Here is a 24710-nt window from a genome sequence, read left to right on the forward strand (position 1 = left end):
TAGATATTCACAGTGGGCTCACAAAAGTCTTATGGCACAAGTGGGGGAAAAGCTTATGTCTAACTTAGCTTCACTTTTGCTTCAGAATTTGCTGAAACAGCACCACAGCTGGTCCTGCTCTAGCTCTGAGCTCACTAACACTAAATATGAACAGGGTGCCGTTATTGTTTGAAAGTCTTTGTTGTTGCAGCCAGTCACATCGATTCCAGATTGAGGCTTTATGAAATTTCAAAAACCATTTCTGACATGGCGGAGTTTAAGTGGCTATTGCTGTTCCACCTTCCAACTCCGCTTTCCAGTGAAATGAACTAGAAATGACCTACATTCGGCATACGCGTGAAGATGTATGAAGGAATGCTCACAATTCAACAGCTGACAAACCAATACACAGTGTGAAAGTTTGTCTATCACAAAGGCAATTTATGACACATCGTTGTATGTTTGCTCGACAACGGCTGATATTCAGCACCCTTAGAATTTGTATAAATAGCTAATTCTGAATTACTCTGTTAAGAGTTCCCTCGGCACACGAGCGCTACTCTGGAGGAAACCTGAGCCATTATCTAAATTTCAAACATACTCTGAGGTTTTATTATTTTGAACGGCAGAAACAGCTGGGAATACTGTATGTCTCAAGATAATTCTTCTAAATGTGCAGCACATGAACTTATTTTGACACATAGAAAAGATTTAAAAAAAAAGAAAGAAAAGTGCAGTTAGATGCAATAAATGAAAGCATATGAGCCTACACCTGCAGAATACCCTGTGGGCTTATCCATCAGCTCCCTACTCCAAATGTGGACTCCATTTCTTATTCCTATTGGGTTCAGCGGGTGTGCCGTGCCCAACTCCATTACCCCTGATCACCTCTGAAAAATTCATGACTCAAATTGAGGAACATCTTGCTTACCGCACAAAACAAAAGGCCTTATTCTGAAGCGCCCTTAGAGGCCCTTAGAAGCCACTGAGATTATTCGGATCTGCATCAGAAACACGGCGCCGGACAACACGCTAACGTCCTGCAATCTGCCTCCACTTTCCGCCTCCAGCTCTCTGTGGGAGCCGAGGTGTCAATCAAAACAAGCAGAGTGAGTTAGTGGGCAGCCTGGGGTCGCAGTGCCGGAGAAACTGGATATGCGGCTTATGATTCCCATGCAGGTCGTACGTGAGGAGAAACTGATCCGCATGGGAGGAAAACTACCTGGGGTGAGCACTGCCTCTTTCTGATGCTTTTAATGCTGTTTGACTTTTTGTTGGAATGGTTGTGATCATGACCTGTACAGTTAGAACACTGTTTTGAACCAATGAGCACTTCTTGTAATCTGATTTTATTGTACTGTTAAGGGCAGATGCAGGCAACTGATGCTTCCTTCACCCCCAAGTAAAGTTGAAATTACAGTTCAAGCCCATTATAGTCATGAGCAGCACAATATCATAGCTAATATTATGAGAAGCCAATAATAACACACAAAAGCTCACATTAGTCAACATGCCAAGACAAATGCAAACAAGCGGTAAAACAATATCTAGCAATCGATTCAGAAACTGACGTACAGGGCTGTATCGAGTATCTCTGAAACAATAACACGAGTCAACAAGTGATAGAGGTAAAATCTTTTGTTTCAATGACTGTAATACGCTGCTTTGACCCATTAGAGAAACAGCACTCTCTAAAGTCCCAAGAAATGTAGTGTAAAATATTCAAAATGTTAAAAATTTGTGTTACACTTAACATCCAGCAAAGTTATTTAAAAAATAAGATAGTAATATAAAAAAAAGAGTGCTTAATAAATGCTTATTAGAAATATCTGGGAGCTGTCTGGGCTTTGTCCTGACATTCGTATAAACATGTGTGATTGACAGCCCTCTGTCCAGCACTCACGCCCTGATAACCACTTTAACAGAACTTAACACAATAGCATAAGCAGGGAAAATGAGTGAAACAGGCTCTACAAAGGTAGTGTTGTAGACCACACTGTGTTCATGGTTCACTGTGTTCACTAACACATTATCCACATTTCATATGGTAACATCTTAAAGAAGGTAAGGCTCTTATTTACTTTACTGTTTGATACATATCTAGGAAATGCTGGTGTGGATGAAAACAAACAAATAGATGAACAAACAAACAAACAAGCAAACAGATGAACCAATGAACAAAGACATTCAGGTGCCTAAAACTTTTACAGAGTACTGCATTAAGAAAGCACAGCATGACTGTATGGTAAGTGATAGGGAGAAATTTTTTTTACCATGTACTATGGCAAAAACAATGATAAATGACCAATCAAAAGTGACCACGTAGACCACCCTACGCAAGACTTTATACAAACTGATCACATGAATACACCTAGAGTAGGGAACAGAGTGCCTTCAGTATGTGGGATAATGCCACACAGCCAGCATTATTTACTTGGAAGGATGTAAAGGAGAAAGACCTTTTAAGGGTAAAATTAATTTTCTGACCACACACATAAAATAAAGCTAACAAAGTGAAGTTTCTCTTTATTGTATTTACAGATAAGTAAAGCAAATGCGCAACGATCAGAGAGCTGAATGATCCACTGGAAGAATAATAAGTAGGCCTTACGTCTTTCTCTACCATGTGCAGGTATCTAGCGCACTCATAGTGACCGTTGTACTCTGCCAGGTCAGCCGCAGTGAAGCCATCCACATCTCTCTCCAAAGGGTTGACTCCACGGTTCAGAAGGACCCTGCAACACTGAGACACAGCAAAGAAAGTATATGTAAGTATAGAAAAAATCCACCTTTATTTGATTTTTATATTGCATAACTGTTGTATAAAAGCAATAGAAAACTTGAGGTAAACAACATTACAGCTGTGAAGATCTATGACATGAGCTGAAAGCGACTAAATCACAGCCACAAAGTTATTCGCAATAAAGTTCCTGTTGTTTTGCGCTGCTTAATTATTTAATTGCTTTCCCCCTAACTCCACTTACAACATCTGTGTGGTTTTATCCACCAAAACCTGTTCTTGCTATTGTGCCTTAAAGACTAATATTTGTAAATGACCTCTGCCCTGACTGGTCAACTGACTGTATTACACATATAGTGCCGTGTTCCAAGAGCAGGTCAGGCTGAAATGTACTGTCATGGAAATATGGTCAGGCTTGTGGTTCATGCTGAATTTCAAAAAATTGTGTCCGTATATGGTCTGTATATATTAGAGCAGTAGTTCCCAACCTGATTCTCAGGGCTCCCCAGACAATCTGTATTTTTCCTTCATCTCTATGTGTTGCAAGTTGGGTTGGAGCAAAAATGTGGACCATCTGGGGGCCCTGAGGACCAGGTTGGGAGCCACTGTATTGGAGAATGAACGGCACATTGTGAAACTTCAAACTTCAGCTTTTTAAGATATAATATATATCAGAGAACTCTGCTAAAGCAGCAGACCTTATGGATAAAATGTTGCAAGCTATCAGATTTCTAACCACACAGCCTCAGAGTCCTTACCTCCATCTCACCATTCTCTGCTGCATCATGTAAAGGAGTGCCACCCCAGTGGTCTTTAATGATCTTTGACCCTATGTGCAGCAGCCTGTCCAGGATGCAATGATGCCCCCCACTGGCAGCAAAGTGCAATGCAGTGGCCCCCTCCTTATCCTGACTGGACAGGCTGATGTCTGTGTAGGAGACCTTAGAAGAACAAGCACAACAGTGCAGTCAGACAAGACTTCGTTTGAAATCCAAGAGCAGAACAGCATAATGTTTTATGTAATGGTTTTATATTACTAAAAACATTGATGCCAAACTTTTGAACTGCAATTCAAAACTATGGAATGGAAGTCTATGTGTGAGTATGTAGATGTGTGTGTATCTCACCAGCCAGACAACCAGAGAATGGTGACCCATATGAGCAGCTGCATGCAGAGGTGTCATGCCATCTTGAGCTCTAATATGGACATCAGCTCCACAGTCCTTCACCAGGTACTCCACCACATGCAAGTGACCCTCCTGACAGGCCAGGTACAGTGGAGTGGCTCCAATAAAAGTCTGCCGGTTCACACATCTGAGAGGAGAATCCAAAATGGTTAACACAAGCACACGTTTTTAACCTTGTGAAGAGCAGAAACCTACTGTTAATTTAAATAATAATAATAATAAAATAAAATAAAAATAATAAAAAATTATTATACTAAGCAATAAAATTTAACAAAGTTTGCAATATACTCTTAAAAATGATGGTTCTTCAAGGGTTGTTTAGGGAAGAAAATGGTTCTATACAGAACCATGAACACTCAAAGAACTCTTTGCATGATTAAATGGTTCTTTGCATCATGAAAGTGTTCTTCAGACTGATGTAGAATGTGCTGTAGATGGTTCTATATAGAACCTTTTGGAAAAGGATTCTGTACAGCACCAAAAAGGTTTTTGTTTTTCAAAAAGGTTCTGTATAAAACCATATAAAAACACAATCTCCATCAATCTCAAGAACCCTTTAACAACGCAAAGAACGCTTTATTCACGCAAAGGGTTCTTTGAGTGTTCATGGCTCTATACACTCATCAGGCATAGCATCCTTGTTTCTATGCTCATTGTCCATTTTATCAGCTCCACGTACTGTATTGGTGCACTTTGTAGTTCTACAATTACAGACTGTAGTCCATCTGTTTCTCTGCATACTCTGTTAGCCCCCTTTTACCCTGTTCTTCAGTGGTCAGGACCCCCATGGACCCCCATGGACCCTCACAGAGCTGGTACTATTTGGGTGGTGGATCATTCTCAGCATTGCAGTAACACTGACGTGGTGGTGGTGTCCACTCTATTAGACACTCCTACCTTGTCAGTCCACCTTGTAGATGTAAAGTCAGAGACGGTAGCTCATCTGCTGCTGCATAGTTTGTGTTGATCATCCTCTAGCCCTTCATTAGTGGTCACAGGATGCTCCCCACAGGGCGCTGTTGTCTGGATATTTTTGGTTGGTGGACTATTCTCAGTCCAGCACACTGAGGTGTTTAAAAACTCCAGCAGCACTGCTGTGTCTGATCCACTCGTACCAGCACAACACACCCTTGAAGAACCATCTGTCTGTGTGTACATTTTAGCATAAAGTAAGCAATATGAAATAATGTTAGCAATAATGTTTTAGTATAAAGTTTGCCATTAAGTTTTAGCATATAATTAGCAGTAACTTTTTAGACTAACTTGCAATAAAGTTTTAGCATAATGTTACCAATAATATCATGGCCTAAGGTGTGCAATAATGTTTAGCATATACATAGCAATAACTTTTAGTATAAAATAATATCTGCTAGCATAAAAATCACTGAAATACAAGACGCTTCCACAACAGTGTGGGTTAAACATACATAAAGAAACTCTTGCACAAGTGCGTGAAATGTCTCTACATGCAAGCTATTATTATTTCTGTTCTTTACTCATGGCTCATTTCATTTACCCTCCAAATGGCCTCACCCCACTGTTAAAACATTATACTTTCTCTGCACTGCCACATCACTCGCCCGTTCGACCATACAACCCATGTGGCCAGCAATATGAAAATTATTTATCTGATCCAATCATGATTCTGCCATATGTGAAAGAAGTTGTGAGATATAAAATCATGATACATACACTTTCTGAACCTAAACATGGGATCACTGATTCAAACTGTGGCTCAAATATAGCCGGCAGAAAGTGCTTTTCCAAGCGTATCATGGCTGCTTCAATGGGACTATAGCTAAGCACTGAGAATTATACTCTGCAAAACTAATCAGTGTCTTCTCTATTAATCATACTGGGTTTATGTAAAGTTCAAGGGATCTCCTGAGCGTTTGGAGGCCTTGTCATATTTAGCCACATCCTGAGCTCTATGGGTTTTACCTCACCATCCACAAGCATATCTCTGCTACTGCTCATCTTGTTGCATGATTTTACTGCCTGTGGGGAGTCACATAATTATTAATGCCGAGACTCTTGAGAAACACAACACATATGAATGTAAAAGCTGCAACTGTTCAAAGTTGTTGCAGCTCTGTGGTTTATTTCTCTATGGGTCTCACTCAACAGCAGTCTTCGCCTTCATGTTCAAAGCCACAATAACGAGAATGGATCAGATTGCAGGCCCCTTGTACGTGCTGGACTTAAGGTCTACACCTTGAAGTACAGTAACAGTAGAGAGCAATTTGCCAGCTCCGTGTGCGTGTGCAATGACATGTGACTGGCTGCAGCCTTCATTCATTATACACCTGCTGCACTTGTGATGTTTTTTTTACTCTTAATGCAAGTAATTGCATCTTTCAGGCCCTGCTGACACTGAAGACAGGAAACATGACAGTCTGTCTAATCATATACAAACATTAAGAGACACGCACGCATATACAGCTTTATCTGTCCCTAACCATCCATTACTGTCTCAGTTTACATGGTAATCATGCCACTGAGGCATAAAGGATCTGTACATCCACTGTAGCAGGAAGTGAAGAGTGTGGAAGATTGATAGGGTTACACTTAGAATCTGATAATGTCATCTTGAGATGAGTTTCTGCATTAATTGACTTCCCTCCTCTCCTATGCCATTTCATTAACTCCCTAGACCGTGAGCCTTTCTGAGTTAAGGCCCAAGTGGAAAAAGTGTTATTAAAAGCGTGTTTTAGTGGATGAAAAAAAAAATGTTCATGGAATTCATTGGAATTAACAGCCAAGACATGTTTGGTGTCCAAAGTATGTTTTTATTTTTTCTATTGGAGCTATAAAGTTAATGTGTGAGTGTCAATGAGCATTAGACAATCTGCATGACCCAATCACACACTCACAAAACGTTTTAAGATGTAATTTTTAAATAGGCATGCTTATGTTGTTTGTGACACTGCATATATAGCACTGGGTAAAAGTGAAGAACCACAGTTTATTTATTTAATTCCAAATTATTTTCACTTTTCAGCATCAGGAAGGGATGTGTCTAATCAGAAGACATATCTATCTATCTACACACACACACACATATATATATATATATATATATCGCTGTTGTCGGAAACCTCGTATCTCCATTTTTGTCAATTTTCAGTTTGACATAATGCATGTTGGCCTTTATATTGTGTGTAAATTTCATGAAGAATGGACCAAAATAAATGGCCAAAAATGTTCCATTGACTTACATTGAAAGTAATGTATGTTTTTTCCTTCTCCTGTAAATGTGACCATTTTGGAGATGTTCCGACAGCAGCGATATATGTGTGTGTGTAATTGGTGTCTGGTATATATATATATATATATATATATATATATATAATATATATATATATATATATCAAAATCCAAGCAATTCCAAATGCAGCCAACGATGCATTTTTTGTCTATACAAAACTTAACTACTTGACAGCTACACATCCTTTCAGACTCATAGTGCTGGATTTTTTCAGATCTGGGGCAAGAGTGGATCTTGATTTTTTCCTCTCTCTCAAAGATGAAAGCTTTAAGTACTGTTTATGTGATGGTGACAGTGTTGGTGGTCTACTAGGTCTTGCATGGTTGTTAAAAGTCCCAGTTTTTATAACTTTTAATCATTTTGAACTCCAGGTTTGGAAACAGGTTTTTTTTTACTTTCTTTTCCTGTGACTTTCACCTTCCTAATGCAAGTTGATCATCTTATATCTAATCTCGAATAAATGAATAACTAATGTCAGTAAAGATGCAAAGTTCAGACAAAAAACCTGTTTTGTCTAGTGGGGGGGAGTGGGGGGGTTTGTAAACTTGTTTTTTCACTAAATTATTCCTTTAAAGTAGATTTCCTTTTTGAACATTAAATACTTTAAATATTAAATACTGAAAGCTCATGTGGCTCTAAAGCTCATGTGAAATCACATGATTATTCATGTCTATTCCTCCAGAGTGGCACTAAGTCAAATGGCAGCACTAAAATGAATTGCACAAGATCAGGACATGCCACGTTGTGCCAATCTCCTACTTCCTGTTACATCACTCATGGACCGCACTTCCTGCAGGACACCTGAGTTCCCCTGTGAGTCATCAGATCAGGATACCCAGAGAATACAGAGGTTAAATGGCCTACAAGCCTCCTTTCTAAACTGCCCTAAGGTTTCAGTAAAAGCTACAGAGGGCCAGCACAGGAAGGCAGATATGACAACATGATGAATACTGAACTTCGAATAATACACCAGTTTTTTGTTTAATTGCCTTATTTAATCAAAATTGTTAATATGAATATGATGCAATTCACTGCTATGCATGTGTTTATTCTACGCAGGTATGGTAACCATCAGTTAGTACAACTTAGACTGTGAATATGAATATACAGTCAAAAAAGCCATTTTTAGTGATTTCTGCGGTGGTCTTGTCACATAAAATCAGAGTGTGTCAAGCTCTTCGGATATCTCTGAAGAGTAAAAAAAAAAAAAACGTGTTATACCCTATACGTGTTACTCCTCTGCAAAGAAAAGGTCAGGTTATAGGTGCTGATTTCGTATGCTACTGACCACTGCTCTCACTGAGAGGTAGGTGGGCATTGTATAGTGGAGGAGAGCTCAACAACAACTGCAGCAGAGCACAGTATGGGGAGGAAATTGCAGACCTACACCATCTGCTGGTTGTGTTTAAAACATTTTGAGTCACCATTTATTTCTGCCATAACGAAATAAGAGATCCACCTTAATAACAGATTAAGAATCACTAAACGTTGCAACTTTTGTGAAATAAGCATTTTGCGACAATGCAGGCACAGTAGCTACAAATCCAATATATTAGCACATTTTGCTGAGTCACGTAACTGTAAAAATGAATATACAGTAGAATTACAAAACCCCTGTCTTGGTAGCAGCACCACTTTGTTACGGTGACATCATTTGTGTGGCTCTGTAGTCCATTTCGGGGAAATGTACATAAAAGCTGTGTGTCTTTCACTGTCAGTTAATCATGTGGAACATTGACAGTGTCAAATATAACTGAATATGGCACTGACGTGGCACATTATGTTACAATCTGTAATGTGCATCACGTCCAATTGATCTTAACTTACTTTAGTGAGGACAGAACTGTCCAATTAACTCACAGAAACCACTGCTAACATCAACAACAAAAAAAAAAAGAGTTGGCTGAATCTGTCACTAACACAGAAACTTTCTGTTAGCCATATGTGACATTACATCATTGTTTTACAATGTCCTTTCCTTCAGGGATGTCCGTTGGTGAAACTGCAGCAGCAGTGGTAGTATGTAGTACGACGGCTGAATGGTTTAGAGTAGCTATTTGAATAGAGGTAGAATGTTCTTTTGGCTCAATACAATTAAATCCTCACAAAAATATCCCATTAACTAATATAAAGCTTTCCCCGAAGAGTAGAGACTTTTACAAAAGCAAAGGCAGACAAACTCCCTATTAATAGCCAGATGTCTATAAACTTTTGGACAGATAACATATATGTAGTGAGGCTTGCTTATAAGATGAGTGCGTGTTGGGTTTGTGAGGTTTCCTACCCTGGAGCTTGGCCAATCAGGAGTTTCAGGCAGGTAAGGTCACCCCTGGCAGCAGCATAGTGTGCAGGAAGAGCCCCACAGTCAGTCTCCTGCTCTGCCCCGCCCCCAAAGGCCAGCAGCCAACTGACCGCCTCCACTCTTCCGAACCGAGCAGCAAGGTGGAGCGCAGTGGTTCCTGCAGCGTCTTGCTCCTGAAAATAAGATCCTATGTTGTTAGTTTTACAAATGGATTAAATCAAAGCAGAGGAATTCTGAAAAACAATGTGGTTGTATATTTTGAATTCATGGTATGGCAGAATAAACATGGCATGAACTCTCAACCTAGAAGTGATATTAGCACAGCAACACCGCTGAGGCCGGTACATTCATAACTGTAGCACACTCTACCAAGGTACATCAGTGTCACTATTGTGCTGAGAATGCACCACCCAAATAATATCTGCTCAACAGCGATCCTGCGGTCAGAAACTGATGATAAATGGGGTAGAGGAATGATGATACACTGTGCATGATAACAAATGGGCTATAGTCTGTAACAGTGTACCTCTAAGATAGGCATACATAAGTGTTTGGTGAGTATATTGGCCTTAGTGTGCAAATCAAGAAATCAGTCAACAGTCAGCCTGTAACATGTTCCAATATTTATGCTGTTATTTGATTGGTATCATAACTACAAACTGAAAAGAACATTCAGATACAAAGAGATCATATACTGATGTCACCTCACAACAGCACCATAGCAACTGCTTGTAGTGTGCATTCACTGTCACATTTCTGCAAACCAAATCACTAAACTGGCCACCACAGCACTTCTCCACCAGTGCAATCAAATTAGGTGAGGCACATTTATTTAATCAGGTAAAGGAAATGTTCATCTGTTCATTAATTATTCAGCCCTCATACAACTTGGACCTCATGTTGCCACGCAGAAAAAAAATTCAAACAACAACCAAAAAAAGCCCTCACCCACATCTCTCTGACAAACTCCAGCAAGGCCACCAACTTGGAATAATGTTATCGCTTTAGTGAATGATAACAAGGCACTTAAACGTGTACTTTAATACAACCCAGCTGGCCATAAATTTGATCAAGGGGTTGTTGAGGTTAAGAGAGCCGGTTTGCATTAGTGTGAGAGAGAGCTGCAGCAGGGTCCCGGAGGGCCGCTGTGGGCTGTGGGTTGCTCCAGTAAACAGCTTGAGCGTTGGAGGGTAGAGTGAGACCCCTCCACCCCATCTGCTCCTGATTAGAGTGGTCATGCAACTCTACTGGACAAAGAGCATACGGAAAGAGAGAGGGTGATGTAAGCACACCGTTTACACTGTCCTGCAGCAGCTGACCCTAACCATTCTCCGAATTATGTAAAGGCCTATACTTAGAACAGGTGGAACTGACCAATGCTAGTGTTGTTTAGCACATGAGCTCACTGTGTGCTGAGGGAAATAAGGGTATGAGGTTCTATCAGAAACAAGTTGCTTTACCATTGATCCTTAAATGTTGGCTTTCACACTGTAAATGTCAGATGCAAGTTCAAGACCGGCTACATTTACACTGGAACTCATTCACCACCATTTATCCACAAATTCTGTAATAGTTAAACATGGAACATTTGAGTTCCGTTCTGTTCAGAAATACTTTACAATTGCATTACTTTACAATCAACACAATACAACAGCCTTGTTGATATCTAGTTTAGCGTATCTGGTTCTTGCTCCACCAGGCACATTGGCTGAGCCTGTAAAGATCCGGGGTTCAACCTAGTTCACCACAGAATTGTTTAGGGATCTAGCCACCCCAGATTTTTTTTTAAGTAATCTAAAATGTGCAGTTGCTTCTTTACTATTTAATATTAGGATTTACATATCAACAAAACATGCAGCAATTCAGCATTGTAGACTGGCATTTCTTCCAAACAAAATCTTAAAAAACATGGAAACAATAGATGAAAAAAATCTCAGAGATGTTTCCCCAATATTGCTATTACAAAAGTCCTCTGCACATTTCTTCTCTCTCCACATGAACCATCTCTTCTTCATGTCTCCTCTCCGATGTCCTGCTAACACAGAAATAATTTATCTATAGCCAAAAAGTCATTCATTGAAATTCTTCTTGCCCAAAACCAAACCAAAAAACCCAATCTGAGCCATACAAAACACTGAGTTAAAATAATGAGTAAACAGAATGTAACGCATGCTGTTCTGTCAACCTACTATTTGATGTTCAATTTAGTGGAAATTTTAAAACAGCCAGTTACTTATTTTTAAGTTAAAATTATTATGGTTCTACAGTGTAGTAGAGTTGCTTTTCTTTACAGAAATTTCAAGCACACATTTTTCTCTGCACTCCTATTGCCACTTTACTGTTCACGTTAGCACTGGAAGCTAGCGTTTGGGGGGTTGGGCTCGCAGCTTAATTGATTTTTTTTATTGAACAGCAGGACTTTCTTCTCAAATAGATGCCATGTTGAGAGTTATGTGCTATCCCATTCTTATTTCGACCACTGATCCTCTCCTTCCTTATAACGTCTCTGGTGGTAGCATAACTAGTCCACTGTCTCAATTGCACTGCTCAGCATCTAGAAGTTGCATTTATTGATGTTTATTTAAAATGAGAAATTGAAGCTAGAGCTAATTTTTTGTCTCTTCTCACTGCAATCTGTTCACATATTTAGGCCAAATCCCATTTCCTATTTTTACTCCTACCCCTTGTTTTTGAGTGTCACCTTGCCCCTTGTAATTGAGTTACAAGGGGTAGTGGTTGAAATCGTCCTCTACGAAATGGGACAACCCTCCAAGAACCCCACACGTTATCAGTAGTCCTTGATGGCCCCAGCACTGCTGCTTGCCTGTTCTCTAAGGAAAATGGACACTGAACAAGGGCAAGGTGGTGTTTACAATTTCCACAATCTTGCATATTCATCACTATTTTGATAATATGGGTAAAGGTTGTGCTGGATGCTCCTACGCAACTTTTAGTAGCATGTTAGCCATAACAATAACATATAAAACATTTAATAATTTCTTATTCAATGTAGATTAATTTATGTGGTTTAAATTATGACTTTAGGGGCACTTTCAGAAGTATCAGAATGGAGGAATTGGGTGGATCCGATTATAACTGCAATAAAACTCTGCAGAACTACCAGGAGCAAAACAAATGGATAACAGTTATAAACTGCTGCTATAGACATTTCGTCAAATTCTTATGATTTTGTGTGTTAATAAACATATAACCTAATGTTTCTAATGCTCCCTCCTATCTAACATGCTACAAATTCTTATCTCTCTCTTCTGCTTCCTGTGGGGTTTTACCACCCCACCATCTCTCCATCGCCTCCCTGTTAATTAGTCCTATCTCTCGGCCCCTGTGGGGTGGGGTCCAGTCTCTAGGATTCCTTCCGAAGTTCTCAGAGATCTCTCCCCTCCTACAGTCATTTCCTACTGCAATCACTGATGTGGTCAACACTGCAAGATATGGTCTGAACCTGCAAACCATCAGAGAAACTAAAAATGTCGTGTATTTTTACACAGGTAGGGTTGCTCGCAAAATGCCTCATACAATAAATTAAAGTACTTCCAACATGATCTTTTCAATATACCCCATTATACAATATCTGAAAGTGGCAATTCAACATCAAATTCACAATTCTACAATTACACTAATATTGAAAAAAAGAAAAAACATTTGGCCAAAATAAAATTCTTGGGCTGTAAATTAATTTTTACATATTCAAACATAAAAATAATAACAAAACTCATTGCTATATTGATTCCACTGTTTATAGTCCACTAATAGTTCTGTTAGTTTGATCTGTGCATTCAGTGCTACAAACTTAAACCGTATCTAATTAACTGAATCGTGGTGAAATGTGAGATTTCTTGATGCACCCAAATGACTCCTAAAGAATCGTTACTGAGAGTTACACCCCTAACATCAGCCATTCACCCTGCCCACAACCTGTTCATTCGTCTCACCTGCACACTGCATCCTGCACTCTGCACCAGCCACTGCAGTTCCCGCATGTGTCCAGTGGCGGCTGCATCGTGGACAGGTGTGGCCCCGTTCAGGGCCTTGCTATTAGCTGCCAACCCTGCCTCAGTCACCAGGAAGCGCAAACAGTCCAGCTGACCACAACGAGCTGCATGATGGACAGGCCCCGCCCCCTGGGCATCCACGATGGCCTCCGTGAGAAGTCCAGCTGTGGCCAGCTCCCTTAGGCTTACAATGTCCCCTACACAGGCAGCAGCTATAGCGTTGTGGAGCACCATCGCAGTCCTGCCTCGATCCACCAACACTGGCCAGCTGCGTCCAGTCGAAAGAGAAGCTCAGCCTACCTTGACCGCATACACATACTAGCGTGGCTGGTGGAAGCCGACACCACAGATACTGCAAGCTGGCAGGCAGGCGTACGTGTGTATGTGTGTGTGGAGGGCGCAGAGGAGCGGGTCAGGCCCAGTGAGCTGTAAAGGTAATGAAAGAAGCCCAGGTACGGCACAAAAGCAGTCGCTCATGGCCCAGCACGGCCTTTGTGCCCAGACAGACACATGCCACCACACATGGCTGGACTGAGCAACACAGGCCTGCCGGAAACTTAAGTAACATGATAGCCAGAGCCTGAAGACACGTGAGGACCAGTGCATGGAGGCACGGACAGGGTTAACTCTGGGTTTTTACAACTCATATTAAATATTCATGCTCCTCTGAATAGCCCAAGCAGTGTCATCTACAAAGAGAACAAGGGATTAGACTGGCACAGTTTTGGTTGAAGCTTGTGATATTTAATGATGAAAGAACAGCTCAACATCAGGACATTAAAGCAGCTGAAGTCCCTCAGCAATACCTTACTGTTCGTTTGCCACACTGCTAAGTGAAGATCTTCAGTGCAATACACCCCAGCTATTACTGCTTTGATAAAATAAGACCATCTATGCACCCTTAAGGTTTTTAAAACCCACAGTGTGCACCTTGAGAACACATATTAATCAAACCAATAAATAATTCACGATCATTCAAGCCACACACCCCTAAATAATTAGTGCATTTAGATCATAAAAGTACAGCCCCATAACTTAACGTAATTTGCTGAGAGGGATCCCAACACTTCGTATATACAAATAGTTTAAATATTTTTAAAATTCATAAAATGTTCAACAATCAAATAAACAGTTGGCCACATCATCAACTGTGGTACTTCAAGTCATGATACTTCCACTTTGTACCTTTTTATCTGCTCGGTTAGCAATGCAAGCAAATGCATACAGATTCCATTTACAGTTGCGCAGTAGCTTCCACAAGGGGTTGCTACAGAAACGAGGCACTAGTTCATCTGCTCCAGTCGTTCCACAGTGTCTCGCAGGTCCTCCACTACAGCGTCCACATCTTGTCGAGACGTCCCTTTGCCCACACTGATCCGCAGAGCATTTATTGCCACATGGTAAGGGATCCCACAGTTCAGCAGAATATGTGAAGGTCTGCAGAGCACAGTGAAGTGATGTCAACAATATTCAAAGTGTCATGTCAAATGATGCATGTTAGCACTAGCATTGGCAGGAGTCACATTAGTAGGAACAATCTTTGTTCCTGAGGGTAAATTCCAGCAAGCATAACTGGCATTACACTGCAGAGGGACAACAAATTACAGATTTTAACAAACTTTTGGCACTTTAAAGTTGTATTAAATAAGAATGTTATAACTTCTGGCCATACAATAATATTTCCTGTTTCATAAAAGGCTGGCAACGAAAGTTAATTGTGTTTTATTATTACAATTTTTATGTTTTTGTAATAAATTTTATGTACAGTTACAAATCGTGATATGACATACAGAATTTAAGATACACTACCAAACAGAGATGGGCATTTTAATCAAATGAGATATTTTAATTTGTAAGGTATTATTATTGTAAGGAGCATAGAGTTCTACAATCTCACTGTTCTTAAAGGAATAGCCCCAGACCCAGCTATACAGCATGACAGCAAGTGAACACAACAGAGACAGAGAAAAAGTAAACCACACTTCCCTCTTCTTTGAGGCATCATCTGTAATTATGTAATTGGTACAGCTGCAGATTTTAGAATATTCCACTGGAGACTTTCCATGTAATCACTGAGTGAAAAGTGATCACCCCATACACAGAGATTGGCCAAAGCCACAGACTACATTCTGAAATCGGTAGTAACGTATCAGACTACTCGTAGATTCCTTCGTTCTGTTTTTTGCAAAATGGAATGTAATGTAGGTTTATCATTTTTCGATATGCAGCTCCAAACTGTCGTACACTGCGTTCATCCCAGCAGCGATGCAATGGGACAGAGTGGCTGAAAGTTATTCACAGTCAACGAGAACTGGCGATTTTCGGAAACCGGAGGCAGCATAAACATTGGTTATGCCAACTGTGCGGAATCAGCGACATAAAGTTGAGCAATGTTTAACTTCATGTAATTTAGGAGTAAAGAGATGTGGTACTTTGCAATGGCAACTGAGCTGGGTGCCAAGTACTTAATCTCTGCCACAATGAAACGGTATGCACCTTTATTGGTTCCTAGATATTTGTTCCTACTAGAGATGGAGGAACGGCAGCGGTGCTTTCCCAACAGACTGCGATCGCAAAGACCAATCACTGTCCACATCCAGTTCTAAACCGAAAAAAAAATTTAAATTTGGACACCAAACATGTCTTAGCTAATTTGGGGCAAGTGGTAAAAATGTACATTTTCCACCAAAATATTCCTTTAAAAATAAGAATGTATCATGTTAGAAAGAAACTAATTTCCCTATCAAAAATGCTAATTCATTACTATTAGTATTAATTTTTTTGACTTTCAAGACTGAAAATTGACTCATCCCCACAAACAAACTGAAGTATATTAGTTGAACCAAGTTCCTATCTGCATTAACTAATTCAGCACTAGCCAACCTCAGTCTGACCTTACTGTTACAAAATTTATACCGACCCCATAAGAGCTATGGCGCAGTTTCTTGGAGTGTGCAAGTTCAAGCCCAGGCAACTTACTGATCTCCTCGGTCTGAGTGGCAGGCAGCGCCAACACTGGCCAGTAACCTCCTGCAGGTGGACAGCACTCTGTGACCTATGACAGGGGGAGGTCAGATCAATTATTCAGTGAAGCTATTGTGTTTTACAAATGGTCGAGGTCATGATCTGACCCACTTTTGATCAGCACACGATGTGAAAAACCATTTACTAAATTAATTGGTCAAACTTTTTAATAAATTTCATACATTAATATTTGAGTGATCGAGCATCACTGCCAAAGCCCCTTCGACAGAAACCAAACAAATGGCTACAAGCCCAAATTTCAGATTGTTCACAAAAAGAACTGAGATTTCAGACTGTCCAGACATAAGAAGGGAAAATATCTGGAATACCTTCCAACAATACAACCAGACTGTTCACACCAACTGAATATCTAAATTTAATATTGTTATATGTGGAGTATGAATGTGTAGACACACTTTTTTTTACACACTTCATGTTAAACAATGTTAAATTGTCAAATGCAAATAGACTGTAATTGTGCATCAAAATGTATAGAAGTGTGTTCTCAGTAGATGATTTTCATTTAAAAACCTCAACAAAACATGACTGGGGTGCCAAAACTTTTGCATTCGACTGCAGATTGCGTTCATTAGAAAAAATAATAAATGAAAGACTGAGAACATGACTAAAGACACTCACCTTGCAGTCCTTGACCCAAAATTGACACATTACATGTGTTGGTCAGTGTTTCTGTGCCAGGAAAATGGCTGTTGAATCTAACTTTCTCTTTTCCAAATGTGGCCTAAAAACAGAGAACAGAGATACATAACATCACTTAAACATCACTCATCCTGAAAGTTAATGCATATAAACAGTGAATACAAGAGACACTCTGTAAAGTAACACTGTACAGACTAATAGGACTGACCAGTAGCTTCTGTTCCAGGTAAAGTCTAGTGTCCAGAAGATGGGCCTCATACTCTGCCAGGTTTGCAGTCACCAACTCTGCAGCCTGAGTGGAGATATTTAAAACACTGAAATACTGTTCACTAGCCTTGTCACATGCAAGTCACAGTGGTGGTCATACTGTCAGTGGTCTTTTTAAAAAAAATACAAGTAAATATTGACAAACAGCAGAGTTTACCTTCCCCAGACCAGCAATCATCGCTGTGTTCTCTGTCCTAAGAAACAAGAAGGTAGGATAAATTTCAGTTTTAGAGTCAGTGCTCAAGTATTATCTGGTTTTATTTGATTATTTATGGGTTTCAATTTATAGCAATGCTATACAACACTGATACTACAGTGCCAGGCAATAAAGCCATACAATACCCTGGTCTGAAGTTACGCTCTTGTCCTCCACCAAAGAGCAAAGGGTAAACGGGGGTCATCGCTCCAGGACCATTCGCATACAAGGCACCAATTCGAGGAGCATAAAACTGGAACACATGATAAACAGGTAAAATTACCCACTTTGAGTGTAAAGAGATGGTAAAGGGCAGACAAGCTGTATATTAATTTAAATGGAATTTGCGGCGATTAGTGATTTTGCATAGCAGAATTCCACAGCAATTTAAATAGCATGTGAAATTTCAACTTTGATGAACTCGGACAAGCAAATGCACGTCCTTTACTGATAACAATTTCTAAGCATGAACCTTTTACCCTTTCTTCCTCACTGGCTATAAATCAACACATGAAAATGAGACTTCATTATTGTCTTTACTTTTCTGGTTTTAGTGAAGTTAGCCAGCTTGTTAACTGCTATGTGAGCTCCATGGCTAACCGCAGCTGTACAAACTACATTTTAGAAATAAACAATGTATTTGAAATGCATCTCAAATAAAAAAAAATACATCCATGTATTTTATTTTCCTATATGGAAAATCACCCCACAGGCACCAACCATGTTATCTATATTTTTTGATACAGATAAAGTGTGCAGCACTATACTTACAAGTATAATTATCCGACATAATTATGTTCACATTTACATCGTTACTATTTATGGCTGTGAGTTAGCTAGCTTACTAACAGTACTGACATTGTTAATTTGTTTTTTGTCAACCAAATTCCAGACCAGCCTCGGTCACATCCATTTCGCAAGATGACGCAAACTGCAGAAATCTAGTGTGACTGCAGCTTTAGGCCTTGACAATCCCATTTGTTACCTTATGTCCAACTATTGTCATGTAGTCCACCCCCAGCTCTTGTGCATCCACCTTTATCTTCCCAATGGCTTGCGCAGCATCAGTGTGCAGCAGAACTCTTGGAGAAGAAGATGACCTCTTTGCTGACCTCACCTTCTGACAAATTTCCTTAATTGGCTAAATGGAACGAGAAGACATTTAAGTGTAAGCTGAATGCCTGGGTAAAACGCACTGCACAACACTTAACTGATGCATAAAAGCAACAGCATGCATGCACAAAAACTCAAATTAAAAATAGCTGGCATAAAGGACTGGTATTGTAGTCCACCTACCATAATGACACCTGTCTCATTGTTGGCCAGCATGACTGTCACCAGGCAGGTGTTGGGACGCATTGCTGCCATAACATCCTCCACCTCCACCCGGCCTGTCACCTTCGAAACGGGCAGGAAAGTGACATCTACAACAAAAGTCCAATCAAAGCAGCATCAGAACAAATGGAAAAGTTTCCTAATAAATTTAAACTCACTCTTATGACTACATAACGTATTAGTTATAATAGTAGTTAATGAATTAACAGTACAAGCTGAGTAATAAGCTTCAGGATTAATAACTGAATCATAAGTCTAGAGTTAAGGAGTTAAGCAGTTCAAATCTAACAGAAGCAGTTCTTGTAATCCAGTGTAAATCCTTCTCATTACCTGCTTTGCCTACTTTTAACAAGTGTTCAGCTGTGAGTCTGATAGAGTCATGCTCCACATTGGAGGTGATTATGTGAGGGAGGACCTTCTTGCCATTCAGCTGGTGGTTCTCCTCCCAGCCTCCCTCAGCCGATGCTCTGGTCTTCCAGAAGTGTTCCAGCGCTGAATGGAACACCATATTATTAGCCTGAGGAACATTTGGGGAGAAAAAGGAGCAACTGTTGTTAGAGAGTGAAACATTATAGTCAAGATCTTTCCTCTCTCTGTGCAGAAATTGATAAACTTGACTGAAGTTTAATTAAACAGTGCAGGTTCTCACCTCAGTGCCACCAGAGGTAAATATGATATCTGATGCCTTTCCGCCAATCATTCTAGCTATGCTGTCTCTGGCCTGGTTAATGATGTCTTTGGCTTTCAAACCTGAAGAGAGACTGGAATATATAGGTAAATCTGTTCTTCATCGAGTCCCAGAGGTCCACTGTGTGTCCATGTGAGCAGTCTGACAACATACCTGGCAGATATGTGCTGCTAGGGTTCCCCCAAGCATCACGTAAAGCCTCTGTGATGGCACTGATCACCTCAGGTTCCACAGGTGTTGTGGCATTGTAATCCATATATATTCTGGTTGAAAAGGAAAACAATAACCTCTGTAATTATAAGTTAATTATACATGCACAAGTGGCTGAGACTGGAGTAAAGATGCACTGGTCAACAATAACAAGATCCCTGCATACAACTGGCCTGTACAGGAGGATGGGCTAGAAATAAGCCATTACTAAGGAAATACCACTTCAAAGCATATGTAGAGTTTGACAGAAAATATGAGTGATGCAGCTAAAATGTGAGATAAGTTAAAGGACAACACAGGAGTGATTAAACAACAAAAGGTGAATGTTTTACTGTGTTCCACACACACACACACACACACATAAACTTTATAAACTTGGTGCGTGAGTTGACATCCATTTGTGATGTTTGTGTGGTTTTATGTACCAAAACACACATAATTCATTTCTACATGACTATTTTCCAAACTCTCTTTTGGCCCTTAAAATTAGACAGTCTGTTTTTTGTGTCTTTAAGAGAGATATATTTAAACGACAGCTATTCTGATTGGCTGTCCTCTATTGTACCACATGAAAAAGGCAGCCTAGGCAAAAACACTCCTGTTAACTTCAATGTAAATGGGCAGAGCTAAGCTGCTGTAGATTGAGTAGGCAATTACGGATATAATATGTACATGAGTTGGTTTTTGCGATGTCACTAATACGATTCAAAATGGTGTATTTTTCGAGCTTAAGTTTTCATATATAGACTGGAGAATGAACAGCATGTTTTGAAACTTTAGCAGTGTTTACATACTATATGAAATGTATTTTTCAATTATATGGGCCCATTAAAAGCACAGCACGTGACTTTAAACTGGATGTACTTTTGTTTGTGTTTGAAAACCAATTCAATGAAATAAATAATTAGTGTAGCTGATGATTCAGGCCTTAAAGCAGGAAGAAGGCAGGTTTCTATCAAAGCAGATGGAGAGTGTATTGATGAATCAGCCCGTCTCTCACCTCTCCACACCAGGCCCCGCCACAAGCTCCGCGTCTGCATCTGCTCCCACATGGAGTGAGATTTTGTCCCATGAACTGTGATCCGGAACAACCGGGGGAGCAGCTTTTTCAGACATTATCTAAATGAAGTGTCGCGGAGAAACATCATGAAAACACATTCAGCTCAGTCTCCACCATAAAGCGCGTTTGCAGTCGCTGTTACTGAATCAAGCCAACTACACGGTTCATTTTCTGCCCACAAACGAACTAAAAACAGTTTTGTTTGCTCTCTGTGCTGCTAGATCTCACCATCATTATAAAATAAACTACAATAAAGGGTCAGCTGCGTGAACAGAGCCGGTTGTCCACGTGTGAAGCGGCTTTACCAGCTTTACTCACTCATGTCCTACCGAGCGCCATAACGAGAGCATCACATACAGCACGGCGCGTATTTTATCACGAATGGAGGTGAAATAATCAGACAGTTAGAGCTGCTGGGCTCAGCGGGGTCACTTACTCTCAGAAGACTGTATCTGGTCAATCATTCACTGCCCCCCTCCAGCTCGGCTCAGACAGACCCTTAATGCAGGAAGCATTAGCCTAGCGCTCCTCCTGCTCTAAAAGCTTGCAGGGCGCCATCCAGTGTCGAGAGAAGGTTAAAGCAGGCTGGGTCCCCAATCCAGCTTTACACACTCCACACTTATTCACACAGCCTGAGTGTGTATATTCTCCTGGCCCACTCAGAGACTCTGTAACGCAGCCTCTCATGGAAATGACCAGAACATATTAATTGTAAGTAAGTAAGTAAACGTCTGGGCCAGACAGTAAGTCACCTCTGCCTTCCTTACTTTGAATTTTTGATGATGATGATAAAAAAAACCCATCTTAAGAATGTCAGTGTTTTTTCCCTTTTCTGTTTCTGGCAGCAGTATGTTAAAATATTAGTATTTTGAAATAAGTATTTATGTTCTTGAAATACTGACTTTTATTTTGGAATAATGATTATTTTCTCAAAAGATTAACTTATCATCCTGAAACAAAATACCTAATATTTCAAAATAACGATTAATAATGACTTTAGATCAGATCTTTAAATAATGACTTATTTTCTAAGGAATTTAAGATACTGTGTCAAAACAATTTGTGAGTTTTTTTTTATATATGTCTTTATCACAAGATACAAAGTCACTATTTTGACCCAGCAAGTCATTATTTTGGCATAGTCCGTCAATATTTTGAGACATTAGGTAGTTTTTTGTCAACATACTAACTCAAAATCTTGACAGACCTACTACTGCAAGAAAGAGAGAAGGAGAAAAATTTTAGGTGATTTTTTTTCCTCTGCCTAGCAAGAATAGACTTTTTAACAACCTAACACTTTTGTTTTTTTTGCAAAATTATTTTTTTTTAATTTATTAGAAACGTATATTTTAACAAAATTAATATTTTTTTTCATACAAACAACCTAAATATCTCTGCTACAAATGAAACACATTGTTTGTTCTTTTTACATTAGTAAACTTATGTAGTCCAGACACACTGATCTTTCAGAAGGAGAACTGTTTTGGCTTCTGTCTAGAGAAACTCGACTATAGATTAGAATCCTTCATGTTCGGTTAGAGAAACAAAGCAAACACAACACTTTCCAGAACATTTGAACATTAACTAAGGCAGAAACAGCTCTGTCTGGTTCCACCGATGATTTTAAGCCATTTCAAAAATGTAAGGAAAAGTTCAGTAAAAAAAAAGCTAATAGTGCTAACAATGTAAACCACCAACTATAGCCAACAAAAAACATGATGCAAATGGCATTAAGCTAAATAACTGAGTAAATATTAGTTTCCATTTACCATTAGACATGTAAGCATGTTTGATCTAGCTATTACATAAAACACTGTTAGTCAAGAAGTTAGACAAGGAGTACAAAAAATCATATCACTATCATCTCATACTTTCCATTTAAACAGAACGTCATTGTTTTACCTTTTTCTCAGAAAGGCGAATGCTGGGCAGAGTCATCATGACAGTGTATTTCTGATCACAGACACTGCAGCTGGGTGACTTCTGTTACTTTTATCAGTCATTAAATCCAAGCACACAGGTTAAACCTAATTAAATCCAAAGGCTCTGTCCCAGATAGCATGCAGATCTGGGTCATTTGCAGCAAAGATATGGCACTCCTGGCGTGTGGTTGGCACTGGCAAAATGCATGTGAGCCAAAAGTGACCCACAATAAAGAAGCTTATTGCGCCCACATGTGCCAGAACAGATCTGGGCCACTTCTGGCAGTGCTGCCTGCCACTGACACTGGAAAACTGCTTGTATGGCCCACATGTATCAAAACAGACCTGGGCCACTTCTGGCAAAGACAGTGTTGACATGAGCTACCTGACAATCATTAATGTTTTAAATGATTGCCACATTGATTGATTAACAGGGTTGTGTGGGAGCATAGTTTCAATTCAGATCTCAGCCATACATGGCACAGTACACTGTAAAAAATCCAGCCTAAAATGTTTTGGCCTATGTGACATTTTGTTGACTACTTATCCTAGTTTGTAGTTTAATTCAGATTTAGTTTAAAATGATTTGTAGCTGCTTAAAATTTTGTGTTTACTGCACATCAAATAGTAAGTTAATAGAACAACAAAACTTCTCTATTGTTCCATGAACTTAAACTTTTAATTCAGCCATGTTACTTTAAATGAAAACAAATCTTCATCACAGAGTAGTAAACCTTTTGGACGTGTAGGCTTATTTTGGAAATTTAGGCTTAGAAACAGGAGTACCAGAGTGGAATAGGCTAAGCATTTACCCCATTATCAGGCAATCATGAGTTGAAATCACTTTAATGCCACAGTCATCTGCAGCTGGTAGTCAAAGAGGGGCAAGCACATGCTAGCCTCCACTCCCTGAACCTGGTCCCACCCAACAGGGAAGTTGCTGTAACGGCTCAAGCGTTGTACTAGTGGTTTTGAGTGGTGGGTCAGCCCTCTAATGGCAGTAAACAGGCTGGGTTCTGGCAGCTGCATCTAACCCCTCCCCTGTGGCATCATTCTATGTAGTATGTGGGCCGCCAGTAAAGGCTGGATGTGCCGCAGGTTGGGGCCATATCAAATTTGCTATAACAAATTTGACCATTCATTTTACAAATAATGCCTTATTCTGCAGGGGCGCATCCTTACAGCAACAACAGAGTTGATTATTTTCTTGTAAAATTTAAGTTTGTCATTATAAAATATGTATATTGACGGAGAATTCAGAAAACAATTTAGAAAACGTGTTGAATACGTTAAAATCAAATCAGTTCTTAATGGGCCTCAGGGTCACTGTGTTCCGAATAGCAGATGGATGCTAAAGCATCTACCAATACAATAAGCAGAAATAATACCATTCATCCTGACATCTCTCTGTTTCATCAGAATCCTTGACCATTTTGATCCTTGCTTTTCAGTCGTATGCAAAAGTTTGGGCGCTCCTGGTCAGGTGACGTTTGTTGAGTTTCCAAGTGAAAGCAAGTTAACACATGCTCTACAGACAACACACTTCTGCATTTTAAAACATAATTACTGTTTATTTGCTCAATTTAACATAAGCTAAATTAAACATAAAATGTGGCCTGTGCAATATGCTGTAAAGTGAGCACTAAACTGTGCATAAAAATGACGCGTGTTAACTTATTTTCATTTAGGAAATCACGTCATTTAAACAGGGGTGTTAAAACTTTTGCATACAACTGTATAAGACCCACAAATTTAAATAAAAAAACACACACAGAGGCATTTAATAGTGTTGCATAAGTTCCACATTTATTTTATATCAGACATGTGTTAAGGTGTAGGCTACACAAACATTTTGACTC

At 39.7% G+C, this 24710-nt stretch overlaps 2 protein-coding genes across 5 annotated transcripts in view; both read right to left on the bottom strand.

The window, feature by feature from the left end:
* Positions 1 to 14687, bottom strand: part of LOC118808044 (espin-like protein) — a 32041-nt gene extending 17354 nt beyond the window's left edge. For 2 of the 3 annotated variants that reach the window (XM_036570397.1, XM_036570396.1), the window contains exons 1-5: positions 10425 to 10446; positions 9459 to 9649; positions 3847 to 4033; positions 3478 to 3660; positions 2591 to 2722 (exon numbers count right to left, since the gene is read on the bottom strand). In XM_036570397.1, coding sequence (XP_036426290.1) covers positions 2591 to 2722; positions 3478 to 3660; positions 3847 to 4033; positions 9459 to 9649; positions 10425 to 10430 — 699 coding nt within the window. In that variant the 5' untranslated portion in view covers positions 10431 to 10446. Of the gene's footprint in view, positions 1 to 2590; positions 2723 to 3477; positions 3661 to 3846; positions 4034 to 9458; positions 9650 to 10424; positions 10447 to 13429 lie in introns of those variants that run through there. The other variant, XM_036570398.1, reaches the window with a different exon arrangement.
* Positions 14688 to 14698: 11 nt separating this feature from the next.
* On the bottom strand, positions 14699 to 23177 carry scly (selenocysteine lyase). Of its 2 annotated transcripts, none has more exons than XM_036570401.1 (13): positions 22832 to 23177; positions 20870 to 20988; positions 19813 to 19922; positions 19621 to 19721; positions 19302 to 19488; positions 18933 to 19060; positions 18622 to 18777; positions 17783 to 17889; positions 17598 to 17634; positions 17382 to 17465; positions 17153 to 17255; positions 16469 to 16544; positions 14699 to 14926 (listed from the first exon to the last, which is right to left on the bottom strand). In XM_036570401.1, the coding sequence occupies exons 1-13, from the start codon at positions 22868 to 22870 to the stop codon at positions 14773 to 14775; spliced, it is 1401 nt and encodes a 466-aa protein (XP_036426294.1). In that variant the 5' UTR covers positions 22871 to 23177; the 3' UTR covers positions 14699 to 14772. The 2 variants fall into 2 exon arrangements, with proteins under 2 accessions (XP_036426294.1, XP_036426295.1); XM_036570402.1 differs by lacking the exon at positions 22832 to 23177 and adding an exon at positions 21366 to 22807.
* Between the last annotated feature and the right edge of the window lie 1533 nt (positions 23178 to 24710).

This window comes from Colossoma macropomum, unplaced genomic scaffold (assembly GCF_904425465.1).
Source record: "Colossoma macropomum unplaced genomic scaffold, Colossoma_macropomum, whole genome shotgun sequence".
Lineage (NCBI taxonomy): Eukaryota > Metazoa > Chordata > Actinopteri > Characiformes > Serrasalmidae > Colossoma > Colossoma macropomum.